The 21,929-nt window shown below is 41.8% G+C and overlaps 1 protein-coding gene across 1 annotated transcript in view; it reads right to left on the bottom strand.

Moving 5' to 3' along the window:
* Positions 1–21,929, bottom strand: part of GALNT10 (polypeptide N-acetylgalactosaminyltransferase 10) — a gene marked incomplete at both ends in the record, with an annotated part of 78,312 nt that overhangs the window by 28,311 nt on the left and 28,072 nt on the right. Inside the window, 3 exons of the mRNA XM_080353596.1 lie at positions 5,626–5,792; positions 9,851–9,989; positions 10,856–10,958. Of these exons, the coding sequence (XP_080209722.1) occupies positions 5,626–5,792; positions 9,851–9,989; positions 10,856–10,958 (409 nt within the window). The remainder of the gene's footprint in view (positions 1–5,625; positions 5,793–9,850; positions 9,990–10,855; positions 10,959–21,929) is intronic.

The following is a 21,929-nucleotide window of genomic DNA, read 5'->3' on the forward strand; positions in this document are numbered from 1 at the left end:
GTTGGGAGACTGCAGTATTTTCAGTGCTGCCACATTTGACTTTATTACTGTATCAACACAGTGCTTTGCATGCAAGAGATGCTTCAGAGCTGTCTGATGCTGCGGCCCTCATTCTTCAACAAGGGACAACGCTTGTTCTAAAACACTGTCATTTAGACAAAAGTAGTTTCAAAAATGTGTAAGAACAGGCTGTCAGTCAATATGCAAATAACCAAATGCTGAAATGTGACTTTTATACAAAATTCAAACACCTAGCCGGAATCACTGATTTCTGTCAAACTAAGGCATAAATAAGATAAACTCAAAGTAATTCTGAACTACCTGCGTGACATGTACGTTTTCCTCTCCATATAGAGCTAGCCCCAAGTACAGGGCAAGGTGTTTCTTTTAAATGACAATCAGCACTTAAGTCCCAGCCTTCTAGCACACAGTAAGTTTACAGTGTCTTGAACGATTCAAAATTTTCAATTGCTGCAATAGGTGAAAAGGTAAAAACCCTACCCTGTTTTACAGTAAAGAAAGGGCTGAAAAATACATCATCTTGGTTTGTTCCAGATAAACATACAAACGCAAACAATTAGTTTAGATTTAAGAGGTATTAGTGTTCCCTAGTTACACCTTTTGGTGACTCAACAAGGGAACAAGGGCACTAGGGCATACAGGATGCTCACACAGCCCACGTTATTAGTTCTACCCTTCCGATATGTTTGGAATCCCCCATTCTTAAGTTTTTCTTACCTACAAAAGGCATCTTGACTTTCATCACTGCCTCCTATAACATCCTAATGGACAAACTGATGAAATCTGGGCCAGATAAGTAGATGGAGAAGTGGAGATAGCCTGGACAGCAGAGGTGTCCACAAGCTACAAGAATTAGATGGAGACTAACAATCCACTTTGTACAAGACAGACTAGAGATTAACAACCACAGCCAGAATCAGACTGTAGGTGTAAGGACCGAAGCAGACCCTGAAGAATCATGAACTGCCCAGTATTCGTTGCCTGCTATCAATAATAAAATGCCATCAGGGCCGACACAAAAACCTGCAGTGTTACAGACTGGATCTGCATTTCAACTGCTCTTCCTCTCCTCCCATTTCTATAATATAACAGAACCCAGTTACCACTCAGCAGCATTGTAATTAAATAATCAAAAAGCAAACAAATTTCACATCTGACAGTCCCCAGGAGAAAAGTGATATACATGAAAAAAGCATTTTAGTTTACTTAGGGCCATTCTGGTAACAACAAGCTCAGAGGGATATAATTAGTACCCTGCAAGCCAGCATATGAAAAGGCTTAATTTAACTGAGATCAGAACTAAAGAACAGCTATAGAAATTAAAAGTGAAGCTACAAATCCACACAGGACTGCCACAGCTAAGTGTTTTTATGATCAGGAATTCTAAAGTCATAATTCGCATGTATTGCATTCTGATTTCTGCTTATCCAGAGGGGTAGGCGTTATTTCAGACCACCCTGGAATAGCTGAGGTTAATCTGTATCATCTGTGGGTCATTAGCAGTTTTCCGTACTGTGCAGGAAGGGGCAGACAACACCAGGCAGGTTAATTCTTATCCTCCAATAAGTCTGCTGAACTGGTGCCTCCCTCTTCAACATAACCTATGTTCTTCTGCACATTAAATCCCTACAATTACTTTGAAATGCTTCTGGTCAGGAGAAGAAAGTCCTTATATTATGGACATCCCAACTAAGTTTGTGGGGACAAAAAAACACAGGCTATGACAGCAGTCTTAATGGGAACATGATGTTGAGAACAGAGGTGACTAGTAGAGAAAGGGGAAAACAGCCCCACAAGATTTACCCTGTTGTGACCAATGGCACACGCTGGAAAGCAGCTTCTTTTACGCTAACCCAGCCTAACAAGGGAATCCCCACAGAGAAAGATTCAAGTGTCAAAGATTTAAGTGATGGCAGCTGGAGGTGACAGTATGGTCCTCACCTCAAGGCAAACTGGATGCCACCACTGTCCTGCATCAGACTGATGCCTTTCCCAGAGTTCTGTGGTCGATGGGGAATCCAGCACTAAATTTGTTTGAACTCAAGCTACATTTTGATAACTTGCATTATACTACAGGCATGCAAAAAAAAATTCCAGGCAGCAAGTTGTTCCAGCACATTTCAATTTGGATCAGATAATCTCGAGGTCCTTTCCAACCCCAACCATTTTGTGACTCTTTCCAAATACAAAACAAAGGAAACACTTCAAAAACACAATTAGTAGAGCTTTTGCTTCTCACCGTTAAGATTTGCTGTCATCAGGACAGCCCCTTCTGGTTGAAAAATGTTTATTGCTAGAGGTCACAGAATTGTCTCTCTCAAACAAATTAAGAAATAAATGGCAGTTGACACTTCCAGATGCTGTTTCATCTGTCCGAGAGCTCCAACAATGCAAAGCAGCACAGCTGCCTCTCAGGTGCACTGCAGGCCACAGCAGCCACCAACTAACCCAGAAATCCATCTTCACTCTCCTGTCACTGTTATCTAACTTCTCAGCCCTCTTCATAGTCACACCAAACCCCTCTTACTTCTCAAGCTTAAAAACAGATGAAAAACATATGAAAGTAACATCTGTCAGAGAAATCACTGATGTGCACAGTCGCCAGGTTTCCAGACTTACTATTTATTATTAGCAAAGTCATCTTTGCTGCATGTGAAGCAAAGATTCTCCATGGATGAAAGAAGCTGATGGATTGGCACAAACATCACCATCTACAGAAACTGGTGCAACAGCAGAAGGAGAGCACAACGCTGACAGGACCTCAAGGGGAACCTGGCAAAGCCCAGTATGTTTAACCCCCACACAGGTCAGTACACAAGAAATGCCAGCAACAGGGATACAGTTTCCTTGCCAGGGAAAGCCAAGCTCTTGAAGGTTACTCTTTTTAAAGAGCTACTGAAGTGCTAGAGGTCTGTTTAGACAACGCTCAAGCGAAAGGCCGTCATGAGGTACAGTGGAATATATCTGATATTTTATCTTGTCAGGGTAACCTCTCGATAAAAAAAAATAATAGATTTTTATTGAGCAATTATCCTTTTCATCTTTTCTTTTCAGCGGAGTTTATGATGACTATTTACTGACCTCTTTGGGGAAGAAGCTGACATTTACTGTTCATACTATGCCTCTCTGATCTCAGATGTGGTCTCTACTATCACTACGTCCAACAGCGATTCTGGAATTTTACAAGATGCTGTTACAAATTCGTAGGATTAGCATTAGCATTTCACCTCGCAGACAGAAGACTAATTAATAACATACAATTAAAAAAAAAACCCACAAGAAAATTGTCCTCATTCTTTTTACTGCTCACTGGTTCTGTGGCACAGTCTTGATGATCATCAGCTCAGACACGGAGCTTTTATTACCTGCCTAATTTAATAATGAGAAACAAATAACCAGAGCAGTGGCCTAACAGTCCAAATCCAAACACACAAAATGTAAAGAAAAGTTTTCCTGGAGCTTCCAACTCCTTCATGCAGTTCAGTTTGATGCATTAAATAATCAATTCCCAGATACTGGGCCTTTTTTTAATTACATACAATGGATAAATTAAAACCAGAAATTTGTAACCAGCAGCATTTCAAGTCAAGATCACACGTTTAGGACTTAACAGCCTCCTGAAGACTATGGATCTATGTAAACCCAGCCAAGCCCAGTGTGGTGAAGGATGAATGCTGACTGCTGGAAAAGGAGCAGCAGCCAACAGGAAAGGCTACAGTGCAGGTACAGAGGTGATGGCAGTGAAAAGATGTTTTACCCCAATCAGTAGTTGTCCTAACATGCATAGATCAAGTGACATAGCAGGACAACTGTGGTTTCTTCTTTTATTTTTCTTTTTTTAATTCATTAGCACTTTTTGCCTGTGTGTCGTTCTCCTTGGCAATTTAGCTCACTGTCCAACACCAGTAGTCTGTTATATTCATCTATAAAGAGACGCTGCACACAAATTAATCTTATCTACTTCTTGCAACCTTTCTATGCAAGATGGATGACTGATGGAGAAGAGCTTGCATCTTATCAGAGGCAGGTGGAATGGAGCAAGAGCGAGCTGGACAAGCAGCACGTGTAGGAGCTGACGAGGAACGGGGTGGAGAGCCAGCAGCGCTCACTTTAATGTGGTCAGAAGGGCACATCTAGAGAACAAGGAAAACAGATCCACAGGAAACCAGATTTCATTACTTCCACCTCTCTCAAAAGAAACTTGTTTGTACAATTCAGCTGTGGTTACAGTCTGAGCTTGTCTAATTTGCTTCTATACTGAGGAGCAATAAAGAGACCTTGTTGGGATGCTGGGTTTTTTTTTTTTCCTCCCCAGCTTCGTTTGAAAAATCCTCTAACGAAATACTTATTTCTTTTAACATTGATTTGTTCAAACCGACATGCCTTGCTTGCAAACTAATTAAAGATGTACTTTAGAATAAACACTACAGTTGTTGGATAGTGCTTATGTGAAAATCAGTATAGTCAGAACACTAAATACTCACAAGCTTTTTTCCACATTCATTTTAGGAGCTTCCTACATGTCAGAGTTTGGAGGGGTATCCCTCAGTACCCATGTAGAGAGCTCTTTTCCCCATATGAGTAATTTCAATGGCAGGACTTCAACTCTATATATAGCTGATAAAGCTAAATAGTCTCAGTAATTTTAAAGGAGAAAATAGAGTTGCTAGATCTGATCGTAACGCATTGAAGTCACTGTACCCTCTTCAACACAGGAGAACAGTAGAGGACTCTCCATGTAATCCTTGTAGCTATGGAATGTCTACAGGATAGAGACATTAATTTCTCCTTTCCTTGATAGCCTTTATCACTATAGCAAGGGTGTGAACTACAAGACAAACTCTAGCTAAATTTATATCACATAGCACTTAAATGGTTCAGAGAAAAAGATCCCTTGCCTTTCTGCTACAGAACAAGTAAATTCAGCAACTACATCTACACATGGTGTCTGCAATTACAAGAGGTTTTTCCATTTGTGGTGATACGTTATGCCTGCGACAACACATCTTTGTGTGTAGCACTTAAACCGAATCCCAGATGGCTACTCCTGGCAATGCAGTACAAAATGAGGAGCGTAGTTGCAAGCAAGTCAGCAAGCGAGAGCAGTCGAAGCTTTGGGTGTCACAGATTTACTTTTCAGGAGAACAGTAAGCCAAATCATAGCCAGTCCAAGGTGGAAACCTTTTATCAAGGCTTCTTTTACCATTTTCTGTATCTAGAACAAAAAAATATGCAGAACACGAGGAGTGAGCAATTTCCTCGTCTTTTTTTTTGGTATTCCAAGCATCAAACATTTAACCTTGGGGGTAAACGGCCTGTACAGGCCCTTAGCACAACATTAAAACCAGCTTTTTGGTCTATCCACATCATCCAAAGTGCAGGACAGCCCATGCCATCAGCAGCTAAACCAGCACAAACTGAATCTGGAACGTGAGCTTTCTGCCAGACTTTTGGCCTTTCAAATGTACTGGAGCAAGGTTCACCTGAGCTCTGCTGTTGGCAAGTAAAAAACTTTATTATAAAGTCATTACATGCATATTTACAAGTTCATTGATCCCTTAGGTAGGCAAACATGGTGGAGATGTTATATACAAATGATCATACCTCTGTCACTGAAGTCATCCACCAGCACTATCTCTGCTATCAGCTCGGGAGGGGAGCGGTTGAGGACGCTGTGCACTGTCCGGAGGAGAGAGGACCATCCTTCGTTGTGGAACGGTATTATCACGCTCGTGTTCGGCAGCTTCTCCAGGTACAGCTTATTCTTGCAGCTAGACATAGACAGAGTAAGTCAAAAGGCAGTGCCCCCAAACCCACCAGTACTTCCATATTAATTATCATCAAGTAACTTAGTTCATTCTTTATGCCTCGAATTGATTCAAAGTGCCACCCCCCAAAAAAAAAAACCCATCAACTTCCAGGTCTTATTAGGCCAGTGTTTCCCTGATCTGGTCTACCGGGCAAAAAACACCTCCAAATGAAAGGGGGACTCTTAATGGCCAGTGACACTTAGCAACATAGAAAGACAGAGGGATATATTAGATGATGAAGATGCTTTTAAAGGAAACTCCATTCATAGCTTAAGATACAAAAGTCTCTAAAATACTTGTTTCCCCTGTCCTTATTCCCAAAAGGTCAGTAGGAAGAGGATTTTCTACAAAGTTGTTTCAGAAATTAAATGTATCTAATCTAGGCATTATCAGTACATTGGTTTAGCTCACTTATTCTCAGTTTTCAGAGAAGTAAACCACTCTAATCACATGTATAACTGTTGTCCAAATATTTTTAAACAAAAAGTGCAGGAAATAAGGATTTTGTGTGACGGCACCTTCCCTAAACAATCCCAGAAGTTCAAGACATTGTGAACAATACGCCGAAGAGACAGGATCATTCCATGGTAAGGACTGCTCCATAAAGAAACGCACCTGTCTCAGTAACAGATCAACCTCTACCAAAGGGTTCCTTTGTCATGCTGGACAATTATTTAAACCAGACTTTACCTAAACAATCAATCTTGACTTCCTCATTTTTTCAGCAGGACTGGTTTGACACCTGGGATCAGTTCTGCAGGCAGAAGGGAGGAAGGCTGGGCTTGGAACACAAAGCACCGCAGAACCTGGATTGAGCTGGGGAGATAGGTCTGCAGAGACCCCATTGACACCCCTTGAATTTGAGAGTATTTCTCTACAGTATTCATATCCTTGATTCTGAAGAGGGTTAATGTTTAGTTGCATTGTGGGTGTGTTTTCAAGGTAGCTTGGTGAAGAAAATAGGAACTGCAGCAATAAGCGCAGTATTTATTTTCCTGCAGGTGTGGCCTCAAGTGGAGTTTGAACCTTGTTAAACAGGTAACAACTCAGGCCATGCAGCAAGCAACTGTGGCTAAAAAACACCCAGTCGCTGTTCACCACTGGGCAAAAGTATATTCTACTCCTAGAACTCCGCATACTCAGTGCAGGACAGAAGCGGCTGCATGAACAAAGATTGTTAGAACACATTGATGATGCTGCCAGCAGGGCAGGCTGCGTCCCTTGCTCAACACCAAACCTCTTGCCCAGCCTGCACCAGAGCCCATTTGCAGATGTTCTCCTGCCAGCACCCAGTGAGGCTTTTGCTACATGCACAGCACAGAGCACACACACGTATGTGCTTTAATTCCCCCCTGTTCTCCGGAAAGGCTGATGGGAACGGAAAGCGGCTTTGGCAGCGGCAGGTTTTTTCCCAGTACCTTTCCCAGGGAATGGAGAAGGATGCACTGATGTTGTACAAGCTTAATAAATCCGTGGCTACAGGAAGTTACTCTGGTGCCTGCGTGAAAGGACAGTAGCTTATTCTGAGTCTAATGAATTGTCTTGGGGTGCTGCCAAGAGCTTGCAGGCTCTGGCTGCAACACACAGATGCAAGATGCAAAATTAAGCTGCAAGGGCTGCTTTCATCCAGCCCTTGGCATTGCAATCTTAACCTTCTTCCAAGATAATTCTGTTCCAATATGAAACAAGAGCCCCCAAATCTCTTCTAACTCTTCTTAAACTGAAATTCTCATTTTACGACTAACTTTAACAAGTATGAAACTTTAGCTATTAAGTTTAACCATTAAGCATGGAGAGAAATTGTTTCCCTCTAGCTACCACATCTACAATTGCTTTACAAGACCTGCAAAATTAGTATTTAATATTAAAAAACCCAGAAGCACTTAGAAATGTTAGCAGGGAAAGACATGACTGTTGAAGTGTTGTATGTGTGCACCAGGCAGATCCAGTACCTGCGCTCCCCCAGCCTCTCGACTCCCACAGTTAAGAGAAAGCAGAGGTAACACTATTTGCTATATAAAGGTCCACACAAACCATCTCAGCAATAAGCAAGCACACTGGCAGCCTTTCTGTCCTTCCTCACCCAGGCCAGCTGTTGGGGAGAACTGCAGCTATAGCCCCAAAGCTTAGGACAGGACAGCTGCTGTGTTTTTCCCCAATTCACCTTCTCCTTACACTCCGTGCTGTCTGCAGGCACATCTCCAAACCACATCATCTCTACTATCTCTTCCCGTATGTAAAAGGCTGCGTAAAGTAAGTGCCCTGAAACACAGCTCCTTTCTAGAATGCCCTTTATGGGTTTCGTCTCAGCCTAACTTCATTACAAATTGTCCTCATCAACCTCCTAAGTGACAAAAGCATACCATTTCAAGTATTTCTCTTTTAATAGGCACCAGGAATGAACAGACCTTTTCAGCCATGAGTTCCTTTACTGCAAATCTCCACTATATGTAACTCCACTCTCTGCCCAGCTAATCCCAGCATGCATTATACACATGCTGTTTATCCTTTCCTTGAGACCCCCACAATTATGACTCTCTACAGTGGGGGAAAGGATGTGTCAAGCAACAAACAAACCAGCTGCAGCAGCATCATTAATCACAGCTTAAGCTGTTGACGACCCAGACACTTGATTTATTAATTTTAACTGGGGACTGGAGTTAGAAGTTTCACATTTTAAAAAAGTTTACATAGCAGAATTAGCAATGAGGAGTCAGCAACTTTGGGAAACAATGGGGAATGTGGTGTAACAAATACTCAAGGAAATACTGGCATTGCCTGATGTTTAAATTCTCAGTGCCCACAGCAGCCTTTGCCAGGTGTAATTTCAGTTAGCCAGCTCAAACTGTGTTTCCTAGAACTTGAGTATGGGCTGATCCACAAGCATCTTCAGTTACTTGATTTATCTCTACGTTTAAACATTTCAACTGCATGCCTAAAATATTTATGGAGCCATACACACTGTTCTGGTTCATAAGCATATATTGAGAAAAGGTGTCAAGGCAGAGTATTTGATTAGTTTGCTGTGACAGCTGAAGAGATTCTCTCAAATGTGCAGCTAACAAATTATAAAACCTGAATACTGGAAATCTGTCATGAATAAAGTGGATGTTGAATTCAGATTCACTAAATTGTCATAAAAATGGCTTTACACAAACCAAGTTTCTGTTCCAATATCTAATGATGCTTTCAGATTAAGAACTGCACAAAGAGTATCCAAAAAAACCTCTCAGCTTTGTATAAACAAGGGTTAAGTCCCAACTGAAGCACTTTCACTAATAAAAAACTCCTGGTTTGCACAAAATCCAGTTTGACACCATCCAAAGGGATAATGTCCAAAAATAGATGAACTCAAAACCCAGCACTCAATTGGAACTAGTTTGTACTCTTAAAACCTGATGAAGTTTTTATGAAGAAGGGGGTCTAAGAAACTAATCCATAAATCAGAAAGACTTCTGATAGAACTCTTCATACACAGTTGAGTGGAGGCCCTCAAATCTTGTTCTGCTCCTAAGCATTTCATCCTCATTTCCAGCCAGTGGCCCACACAAGAACTGGACAGAGTGTTCAGTGACACAGTCATCACCGGACATTTACATCATTTTCCACTACAGAAAGAACCAGCTCTGCCTCATTAGGTGCTCAAAGCTGCTGGCTGTGTCAGTGGGCTCAGGAACTGAATGGTCACATTGGGAGAGCTGAAGGAAGCAGCCAGCTCTGGGGTAAGTTCCAGATCTCTTCTGCAAAAGGCTGCAAGATTTTGGTAATTTTAAGTCTTTCAGAATCAGAAGTTTGTTTTGTTTTGTTTTTTTTTTCTGCAGTTTTAGTCTCCTGTATTTCCCATTGCAATTACTATATACTGTCCTTTATTAAGGAGACAGCAGGACCCAGCTGTGAAAGGACTGTGTTTGATGAACAAAGTTACAAGAGTCCATAATAAAAAGAGAGCACACTCCTGTAGATGTGGTAATTTAGCACTTGTGAACTTTCACTCATAGAAATGCAAACTAGATACTCACTTTGGATGTCTGATGTCTGGAAGGGAACGATTCAGAGAAATTTTATCACTCACAAAGATATTAAAGCCATTTTCCCTGTATGCTTGGTCCACTCGCTCTGCATCAGTCATTGGGTAAGGTTTTCCCTGTTCTCCATTTCCTGTGGATAGACAGAAAGTAAACATGCATCATTACTACTAATTGGTACTTAACTGGCCAGAAACTAATCCACATATCAGAAGAACAGCGGTCATCTTATAGCCATTTGAAAATCCCTTCATTAGTTTTGTACTCTATGTCATATTTAGCGCTGGGTCAACCATGTCAACCTAACAACTTTATTTGATAAGCAGTTTTGCTACAAAACACTCAGCTGTGTAAATTGTAGAAGTTAAAAGTCTTCCTTCTAACATCAGAAACGGATGAAGGGGCTATGGCAACACTGTGAAGGATCTATAGAGCATTTTTTGTTTCACTGCAGGAAGAATAAACGTGAACACCTCATCACTGTTGCTTTTTTCAGCACTGATGGACATGTATATTGAACAATGTGAGCTCTGGAACAGAGGAGGTAGAGCCCTTGCAGACACACCAGTGTAAAGCTGCAATGTTCAAAATGAGCCCTTTTATGTGACTCAAGGGAAAAATCCAGAATTATGGAATAAAACTTTCGTGTTTGTTATAGTCTAGAACATTTTTCTTATCCTCTGGATCTCCTCGTTTTGGGAGAGGTACAGGTATGTGGGGTTTTGTAAGTTAAAATAAAATAAAATATCAATACTGCACCTATTCTAGAATTACCAAGATGTTACCAACATATTTTCACCCCAAAATGGTTATATGTGGATTTGAGGAGGAAGCCTTTAATTGAGATTAACACACAATAACTGCAATAACTGTTGCATCATATCAAGAACATCATCTTGACCCTGAAAGCTGAATACGCTGTTCTGCACTCAGTCTATCAAATAAATTCAAAGTGAATTACAATCTGTATTAAAACATTTTCCTAGGAATGTTACATACCTACACGCTCGGAGTCCCTCCTTATAGCTTCTTTGTTATGCCAGTCCTTTATCCTTTGTCCGTCACCAAAGTAAGGGTCTTTCTTTTGCCTCACGTATGATACCTTTTAAACAAAAGATTGGATATATTAAATGTAGAACACATGAAACCTTTCCTTAACAGCCTCCCCTTCCTGTTAGAGGAGATTAAGCATCTTCTTTATGGTAAGACAAGCAAGTAGTTCTACCCTGGAAGGGGTGAGGAGAAAGTAAGGTTTGCTTGCCCAGAACAGCTTTTAAGTGATATATTTTTCAGAGCACCATCTTGTATGCAGACCAGTATTCTTAATCAGGGAATCTATTAAAAACTCCCATTTTCATTTTGAAAACATCCAATACAACTCACATCCTATTTAATTAACAATAAAGCTGTAATGGGAGACTTATTGCAGGATCATTATTAATGAGCACACTACTATACCTGAATAAAATCAAAATAAGATTTAAAAGGTCATTTGTTAAGACTCTTGCTGCTCAGCTTAAAAGCAAATTTTACACAAGGCATGAGTCTGCTCTGAACCCAATTAGAGCGCCTCTTTTCATGATGTTGTTCCTAAATTCAAAAGCAATGGGTGCTTTGGGAACAAGCTAGCAAATGAAAGATGAGGTGAATTCGGGATCAAAGAGACTATGGTGTGTGGAAAGAAAACCATCATACATTTCAAACATTGACATGCCCAAAATCCCAGGGAAAATATAAATATATAAGTAGGTTTTGGGGTCAAGAAAATAACATCTTCTCTGAGAAGGAGTTTTCAATTATGTTGCAATATGCTGGTAGAGTTTAAATGCAAGTCATTTGTAGCATTACAAAGAACAGAGAGGTTTTTCCCTTTTAATTCCTCATGACCAGCAGAGAGAACTCCACAGGCTAGAACTTCCTGAAAACCAAAAATAAGCTTTTGCTCCTTGGAGGGCAAGACATTTAAAGTCTCAGTAATGGGTCGATCAAACCAAACAACCACCAAAAAGCAATGGTTGGCATAGTAACCTTGCAAGGTTATCAAGCATCTTTAGCATCTGGGACACAGACATCATTTGCCTGACTAGTTAAATTACAAACTCATTTTCATGCCTAGATTTGTCTTGGGAAAATAGGACATTTAGACATTTTACTTGTTATTCCAAGGCACCAGACTTCAGGCTGACACAGTTGGCTGCAGCCTGACAGGTGAGCTCTGGCAAACCTTGCTGTGAAGGTTTTGCAGGTTATCCTCACCCCATCACCCCCTTCTAAAGCAGCCGGCAGGAAGGGAGCCCTGTGTCTTACCTTCCCAAACCATCAGTGCCAACAGGTTTCGGCTGAGATGTCCAACCGAACTAGAGCGGTTGAACGCAGGTATGTGGTCCGATGCTGTTATGGGTGGTGACCCTCAGCAAAGGAACTGCATGAAAACCTGGAGTTGTGCTGGTTACTACCATGCCAAAATGTAAACCAGTGGTCTAAAGCTAATAGAGCTCCATCTGACTAAAAGCTGGCTTGTGAACTATTAGGACTAATTTCTTACATAAGAGATTTTAAATCAATCTAGATCCTTTCAAACATGGATCATAAAATGATTTACACTTGACTTCTTGGCATTTTGCAGATAGTAACGTACCTGGCAGAAGTCAAGTTTCATCCATGAAACCAGACACTCAGTTACACATTTCAATTAACTACCATCCATACTCAGAGCACTCCCCTTCCTGCTCCCTGCCATGTAATTCTATTTTCACTGAAGGAGAGCTGATGGGCACTCGGGATAGACAAGAAATCAGTCACAAGTCACACAGCTAGTTCATGATCTGAACAAGTATTAACAAATTTCCATTTGTGCCACCTGCAGCTAACAAGGATGTTCTCTGAAAAATACTTATGATGTAGGAAGAAGGAGGGGAAGGAACTCTCAGGGTGGCAGGGGAAGGGCAGGACCACACTATGGAATGTGATTAACAGTGGTAAAAACCCAGATAACCACCAGAAAAGGCTGGTTAGCAGGAAAGGACAGTTAGACCCAGGAAAAGAGTGATTACTTTAAGAAAAACCTCAGCAGAGCTATATTTTGATGGTGTACTTTATTTCTTTCATTTACCTCATGGGTTCTTAATTTTCTTCATTATCTGTTCTTTTATTTTCTACCCTGATGAAGTTATATGAATCAAAAGCAATAACTCATTTTTATGTTGCTAGTTACTGTCCCTTCAGCCCATGAACTCCTCTGAATCCTTTTGTTCATATACAGAAACTGGCAGTGTACCATCTTGAATTTCACTCTGCAAGAACTAGGACATAAAATGAAGATTGCCACAAGTGATCCAATGTCTTCAGTCCACCTCTGACCGCATGTGTTGAAGACACATGAGAGGCCCTGCAAAAGTCTTGAGATTCCCATCATGAAGGAACATGCAAGTTCAGCTCCAGAGCAGCAGAGCTGGGGTGAAGAATCACTCTCCCCTTCTCTGGAGAGGCTCCTGACCACCCCTGAACTCAACAGATATAAATACCAGCCTAAATTGCTTATCCTGCCTTGTGATTTTCTAGCCATTCCATTAAACACCACTGATCTTACGTGAATTTCTACCTGCTGATAACAGAAAAGTACATTTAAGTGTCAAGATGAGTGTGTGAGTCAGGAACTAAGTCCAAGAAGGCACTGGGAGGGCAAACTGAACATAGCAGGCAGCAGCACTTCTGGAGCAAACCTGAGGCTGGTGTCAGCAAGAAGACCACAGAGCACCTTGAAAAACATACCAGGGATATGCCAGCACCAGCCAGAAAGCTCATGTTTGCTCCACCGCAGGAGGCTGCCGCTGCTTCTGCACAGCGGGCGCGAGCAGCGGTGGTTTGAGAGGCTCCCGTGGGTGCGGTGAGCCGGGGCACGGGGTGGGCGAGGGGCAGGCAAACCAAGTCCAGCATCCACCTGTGGCTCCGGCCGAATGCTTGCATGAGTAATTTATGCAAACTCTGACTTCTGCCAGCTCTGTGGGCAGGTCTGACAGCTGCACGACAGACAGTAGAAGCAGCAGCTTGGTTATTTTTGATGTAAAACCGATCAAATTTTCAGCTCCACGAAGCAGCCGCCCTGTGCTGCTGTGACAGTCCGACACCTCTACTTATTTGGCCACCACAGTGGTTTCTAATTTTTCAGACAACAAGCCACCCTCCCAGTCATCCCCACTAAATAACCCACAGAGCACACTACCATTCTGTGAGATGTTTTGCCTCTGTTTCGCAAGGTCCCTGCTTTGCCAGGCCTGCTCACCAGCCAGTTTCCTCTCCAGGATACTCCCCTGCCAGGAAAAGTCCTGGAAAGCCCTTGCAGACCAAGCATCCCCTTGCCAGGAGAGTTTTGCCAACTTTCTGAGCACTAGGCTTGTGCACAAGTGTCATACTGGGCACAGGAACAGCTGGCAAATCTGAAACCTCAATATTTGAAGTCTCTTTTGTCTCCTGTTTATAGCATTCTGGACTGAATGAGCACACCAGAACTGTTTACAACACCATTATCACTTCTGCTATTTGCTGTGATTTGACACATGTGAACACCTTACCAGCAGTTACTGCAGAAGTCCCACCCAGCGCTGAAGATGAGTGTTGTAAGAGTGTCTAGGGGCTAGGTGTAAAAAAGAGACATACACATTGGGACTCAAAGGCTCACGACACCCACTCTACACGTAGGAACCCAGCACACACACCAAAAGAAAGAATTCAGTCGTGTAAACTCTAAACTAAGCAAGAGGGGAAACTATGGAGTACAAGCATTAGTTATCTAGACCTTTCCAAACTGTAGTGTTGGACTTCGGATGCACACAGAATATGAGTTATTGATCCCTAAGTCCTGTAAAGAGCCTCTTCCTTAGCTGTCAGTCCTGGAGACTTAGAAAGACTGACTTTTCTTCATGTTTGCACTGGTAATGTAAAATGAGGACTGTGTAGGGTGACTTATCTGTTCCTCTGCCTGCAATGCTCGTGATGCTAGTGCCCTGTGCAACTAAAACTAAACAAGATTCACACAAGATAAGCACAACATTAATCTCCATTGGATCGACATACCTCTTGTTAAATGATTTTTAAAATCCTGAAGGCTAGAAGTTGCTGCAGATGATCATGACAGACATGCTGCATTCTGGAGCTTTTTTGGTCTTTGGCAGAGAAGTTATATTAGTCAATCCAATTCAGAAGTGTTCCATTAAACTTAATTCAACCTGAGTAAATATTAAGGGGGTTGAGTATTTCTAATTGCATCCTTTGCAAGCAAACTTTTAACACTTATATTGGTTTTGCAGGTCGCTATTAAAACACATCTGAAAAGTCTGCTCTGAGTCACTGACAGGTTCTAACAACCATGTCTGAATCTTAATTTTGAAGTGACTTTCAGTGCTAGAAAATTAATATCAGCGTCTTTGCTTCAGTGACCTTGCCAGCACGCCCGATCTGCACGGCCCCAAAGGGAAGGTGCAGCAGCAGCGGGCTGATTAGCATCGCATTTCTTGCTAAGAATCACACTCTCAAGACCAGCATAATTCCAGTAGACCACCAAAAACAGTCAGTGTGAATGACAAAACATTGCCTCCCCCCTCCCGACTGCGATTTTTATGCTCACGTCATCACTATTAGCGGAGCAGTGTGTAAATTTGTGGGGAGCTTGCCATCACGGGCAGAGGGAAGATGCGCATCTCAGCGCCCAAAGTCTCTCTCACTGGGAAAATGGGCAGGCTGATGACATTGATGTCAGTTTTTCCCTCTTTGTAAAAGATGTCTGAGCTCTAGGAATCCAGACACAGCACACAGGGACCAGAATGTTGCTTTTTTTAGTGGTTTCCTTCAGGGATGCTGCATGGGATTTGACTCAATTATGCAAATTGCTTAACTTGATGATACCCCTTCAACAGATGCTCTAGACTGGGATATCTCAATCTGCCAAACACAGCAAATTTCCTAGGACTGACTTTAACTATTAAATAAGCATCTCATTGTGGGGAGCTACGTCTTACCTGTGATGCTGTACTGCATGTCAATTTGCACTTCAATGCTAATTTCTCAATAATTCTAGTTGTATAGCAGAAGGCACAACATTTTTCTCCAAACCTCACCAGTACATCCCCCCTTGCCTGTGTTTTAACTGTGGAATAAGGTGACCACCGTTTGAACAGCGCAGTTATCAACACCGCATTGTTGGGGTAAATTTGCATTATAGATCTGGATTTCTGTCCCTACAAAACAGGTCAGCATGGCTATTGCCTTTGCAATTTTCTGTTTTGCTCTACCTTTGCTTCTCATTTTGCAAAAATTTCTTCACTTTTTGAAATGGACAGTTGTAAAAAACAATGATGCCAAAAGGAGATTTCAAAGCATGAAGAATTCATCATGATTACTTAGTCAAGCTATGAAAGCGCACGAGCCATCGAATCTTATCCATTAAATTCTACAGCAAGCCCATGAGTTCTATTTCAGCTCACGCACAGTTTCTTTTCCTCAAGAACTGGAAGTTGTTTACCACTAAGGAGTGATTACTTCCCCAGCAATATCTTAAACTAATCGCCTGTCTGTTTCCATCCTTCATTTTTTAAAAACTGAAAATGAATTAAAGTGGAAAGGCATATTAAGCAATACATCAAAAATAGATTTAGACAGATTGCTGTAAACAAGCCCCTTCTGTTGTCTACCATGCTGTTACTTAACACGCCGCCAAAGCAATTGATCAGCATTCAAATGCCAAATGCACAAAAATGGAATTTTAATCTTTTGTTTAATCACTATTTAGTGTGCCTGGCTCCAGCCAGAATAAAAGAAGAACGGATGGAGATGTAAGCCAAGAGTTTTCTGTACTCAAGTCAAAAAGATTTGCTGAAGTGCATACACTAATCATAATGCTGTACACATTTCAAACACTGTTCAAACACTTTAAAAAAAAGCAAACCAAAACAACAAAAACTAAGGTGCTATAATCAGACCCAAGAAGCTATGGCCTTTGGAGACTTAATAGGGGGCATCTGTTCCATCCTAGGTCTCTTCATTTACCCCAGCACCTCAGCAAGTATATCTTGCATTTATATCATACAGTGAGCTGCCAAAGATGACAAATCAATCCAGAAAAACAACAGGAGAAGACACAGCAAACAGAAACCATTCCTCTATTTATGAGGTGTTCTCAGTGGAAGCCTCCAGTGTGTGCACTTTGGGTGCAACCTCATTGTCACAATCGGTGCCACAGCAAAGCAGAAATAAGAAACGTATATATAACCAGCTTCTCTTCAGCCTTCCAAAACCTAGAGCACATGAGATGCTTCAGAAGGCAGACCACGTGAGAGAAGCCAGGTCTGGCAGAAATTGGGAGGAATCACCCCTCTCATTGCAGCAAGAAGCCTAGGTTTTAATGATGGTGGGACCATCCATGGTAAATGTAGATAACCCCTCCATAAATAAATAGATATCAAGTCCTATTGCACCATGGTTTACCAGAGCTCTATTAGCATGTGTTGAACAACAAGTTGGTACAACACCCACACAGTGCAAACAGCCTCCGTCCTTCATACAGGCATGAAAACAGCTGAGACTTTCAGATGATCTAATGAAAAACATCAGCTGGAGGCATTTGACCCAGGCCAGGAAGATGAGCATAACCTGGGTTGGGTAAAGCACTTCATTTACTGGAACAGGAGATAGCGTACTACTATAAAAAGCAAGCTGCTAAAAGCCTTGTCATGCGATCTACCCAAGTGTTTTCAAAAGGTTAATTTTTTAAGCTATTTCAGCCCATCAAAAATTTAAAAGTTACATTAGCATAATCCATACCTTCAGCATTTCAGGAACTATTAAAAGGCAACACAGGACTAAATGGCAGCACATCATGTGGAATGATTAAGTGCTTTCAAAGACAAAAAAAGCCAAGTATGTCTTCAAAGCTGTGTTGTGACTCTGATCCAAACAACAGGTTCGAACCAGACCTAAAGGTCTCCTGCACAATGCCATGATGTTACCATTTGGTCATCATCCTTTCTCACCGGGAACACGAGTGGCGTTGAAATCCACGTGTTCAGATTTGTGCTTTTATTTCTATGAGAAAACCACACGTTGGGCCAAGGAAATAATCTGCCCGCTTCCTTCAGAAAGAGCCACAAGTACTGTGGGCACTTCTGGATCAGTCCTTACTCCGTGGCAGACCATTAACCCACAGCTAGACCATTAACCCACAGCTAGACCAGAACCAGCTGAACAAGGCAGCATGTACGGACACAATGCAGAGCCTTTTCTGCAGGACACCCAGGGACACTTGGCAGCTGCTTGTAGAGAGACTGAACAAATATGTTCCCTGCAGAACGTCAGGCATGCAGCTCCTTGGTGGACAGGACAACCTACTGCTTAAGCATTTAAGAGATTTTACCTGGCTGTGTACTTCTTAATGCAGAAAGCTTTTTGTATCAAGTGCTAGAGCAGTGCTTCAACTGAAGCTTTTCTACCTCTCTTTAAATTCGTTGAGCTAACAAGTTTAATTCAACCTCATTTGCTGAAAAACCCGTAGCACAATTTTATCCTGGTAGATCAGCCAATTAAAGCCTGAAGACATCAGCTGAGGATGGCAACGTGACATTCAGCTTGGTCATCAGTATCTACCAAACACCTCACACTTTATTCTTCACTTTCCCTTGGAAATAATATTATGGTCTTCCAGTGTTTGCTGTTCTGAACTTACTATTCAACTAATTCAATCCAGGCCTCCAAACGCAGAGCATCTTTCCAAAGTCTTGGCACAAGCACCAAGCAGTGAGTTCTTCCTGGGGTTTTCACACACCTTATGATAGCACAGCAGCTCCAGTCTCTTCTTTCTGCGGTTAAAAACCCAGCTGGTCTCGTTTCAGACTTCAGGACAGGAGCCATTGCTTTAATTTGCCCACAACAGCTTTCTCATTTTTTCTGTTCACCAAAATGCTCACAGCCCTTCCCATCAGAAATGCTCCATTTCCCACACAGCAGCGTGTCTCTGGGATCTGCAGAAAGCAGTGGAATAAGCTCCTGAAGGCATTTAGTTGCATCAGAAACCTCCTTGTGCTCCCTCTCAAGCGACAGGCATGTTTCTTTGAGCTTGCTTTAACATCCAGCAAAGCGTTATAAAATTCCCAGACAAGACATCACCCCCTGGGCTGCCCTCGGGTCAGGACGGGAGACACAACCTGTTACTCACCTGGACTGAGGCTTTGACATCAGATACATCAGGTAGGAAAATGTAGGCAAAAGTAATCTCTGAACTGCCATTCCAAATGAGATTAAAGATTTCCCACCCCTCCCACCTTTCCTATCTGCTTCACATACTTTCTGGAAACTTAAAACCAGGTGAACTTTCCTGAGGAACCAGTGTACATGTGGCATTTTATGGTGGCTCCAAGAGCTGGTTTTTGACCGCAGCTCCTGGTGGAAGCTCCAAGGATGAAATCCATAGAGGTGGACATTGTTTTCCACAGCATCCAGTGCTACCTGAACCTGTCTTAAGTACAAGCAGCCTTAGGTTCAATGAAGGAAGAGCGAACAGGCTCATTTGGAGATCAATTTGAGAAACAGACATTTAATACAGAACCTTCCAGGTGTCCGCATGTATCCACACTCCATTTAACAGGAGCAAACACACACAAGCTGTAGTGGTTTCCTATAAGGACACACTTCACAACACCATTTCTGAAATCTGATTTACCAATTAAATTTACAGATTATGCTGCATATTCAGCAACACTTGACTAATCTGCATTAAGATTTAATAAAAATGCAGGATACAAAACCTAGTAATTCCATCATTTCCATGAACTCCCTGTACTCAAACTACAAACTCTTGATCAGATTATAGGAATGTTAAGCCAATCAAGGATTGCTCAGCTGAACACAACTTCCAAATAGTTTGAATACTGGCCATACTAGGAAAAACTCAGAAATCTCATTAAAGATAAACGACAAAAATCCCATATATCCTCAACGCAAAAATACTACACAGAGCGACATTCACATCACGTAGACAACCAGGACAAGATCACAACAGCTTGGTGCTGCACACAGGTGGACCTGGCAAATGTGTGACTGCAAATTTGACTTTGTTTAGTTTACAAAAAAACAACAAAGAAACAAAAACCAGACAAACAAACAAAAAATCAGCATTTATAATGATTTGCATTATGAAAGACCTACAACAATTTGCACGCTCCATAAAATGGAACCTACCTGGATGGGCACTGGGTCCTTGGGAAACCCTGATGTAACTCGTGGTACAAGCTGGTGTAACTGGTATAAAATAGGGGATGGCTGCTAATGCTGCAACAATCTTTAGCGTGAGGGCAGGACAAAACTCACCTGCCAGATTCCCGAGGGAAAAAGCCTAAACATTTTCCATAAGACCGACAAATTAAGAGAAAACCAATCAACTTTAGAACTTTCCAATGTGCAAACTATCCGACAAGGATGCCTTGCACTTTATGATAGAGAAAGGCACAAGACGAGACTGCATTATGTTTTCTGAGGTAGGATGAGCAAGGCAGTTTGAAATCTTGCCAAGAGTTATAGTTCGTAATAGTTAACAGAAGTGATATGGGTTTTGCCTGGAAAAGCACTGACTTCAGAAAGGTCAATATCACTATTCCAAGATGCTCCAAAAAGGTAAAACACCCACAACATTTACTGCTACTGAAAACTATATACAATCCACAGACAAGCTATGTGACAGATACGACTCAAAAACCAAAATAAAAACCATAATTCCCATTTAGTTGTGTGCCAGGTACTGAGATGTTGTATTTTATGTCAGCAGATAGAGAGCTTCCCATAGCAAGCTGCATATCAAACTTAGAAATTGCTTTTTCACCAATGAGTTTTGAAAGGTACACAAAATAAACCTCTGTATTTTAGCTTTTCTCTTGACCCCTTATCCATCATTAGAAGCTACACATAAAATTACAGAAACCTCACCTATCTGAAGTTTGAAAGCGGGCACAATCTGACCAAGAAGGACAACGTCACCTGCCAAAAAATCAGACCTAATGATGTCAAATCATCTCCCGGTGTCATTCACCTGCCAGGACAGGACTTGGTCCCCAGACACACTGCGGCAGCTCGTCCTGCTCACATCACAGCTGTGGTTTAACAACCTGTCCCTGAAGTGTGGCCGGTGATGCAGGAGCTCACCTGCTGAATAAAGACTCAGGCCAAAAGGATTGTAGGGACAACTTAAGAGGCTTACAGGTATTTTCAGAGGTTATTTTCCCCTAGTTGTTTCCTGTTACCAGGAACAATACCATGCTCACGTAATACTTAAACATTGCTCGAGCAAAATAGTTCCTGCTAACTCCAATAAAGCAAATAGAATCACAAGCATTTCTCTATTTTATTTTCCACACTCTTCACTCCGTACTTCAGTGCTGAAACTTCTTGCTTGCCTCCCAGTCACTGGGCAACCAACAGTACCCGTAACAATCACCATGACAGCTTTCGAAAATCATTGTTTTCAATAAGACATTTACAATTACTTCAGGTGGTGCTCTGAAGGAGCCGACCTTTTGCTTTGATTCCTGCTTCACACTGCTCACGTCAGTCTCAGCACAGCTTCTTCTTAGCAGCAATGCAGCAAAAACACATTTTCCTGTTTTTCAGCAATGAAATACCACTATCTTCCTTTTAGCTATTTTAAGGATTTTTAAAGTAAATTCTCTACCAACTTCCTATCAGCCTTGATGCTTCTTGACAGTGTTACGTTAAACTGAAAACATCAGCACTAAAAAGCAACATTTAACACATCACTTCGTCCCCAGAAGTTATTTAACTGCTGCTCAGACAAGCAGTACATAGCACCCAGCAATAGCAAGCACACAGATCTACGCCAGGATTAATTACTCTCCTCTCAGAATCAGACGTACTGCTATTACTCCAGCTACTCAAAAAAACACCAGAGCCACACTACCTCCAATTTCCCCACGTTTACCCTGTCAGCTCATTTGACGTACTCGTGCTTCATTTGCACCTCTGGATTCTCCCAGTACAGCAGGCAGCACGCACAATTCCTGCCCTTGGTGGCGAGGAG

The sequence above is a fragment of the Nesoenas mayeri genome (assembly GCF_963082525.1).
Source record: "Nesoenas mayeri genome assembly, chromosome: 14".
Classification (NCBI taxonomy): domain Eukaryota; kingdom Metazoa; phylum Chordata; class Aves; order Columbiformes; family Columbidae; genus Nesoenas; species Nesoenas mayeri.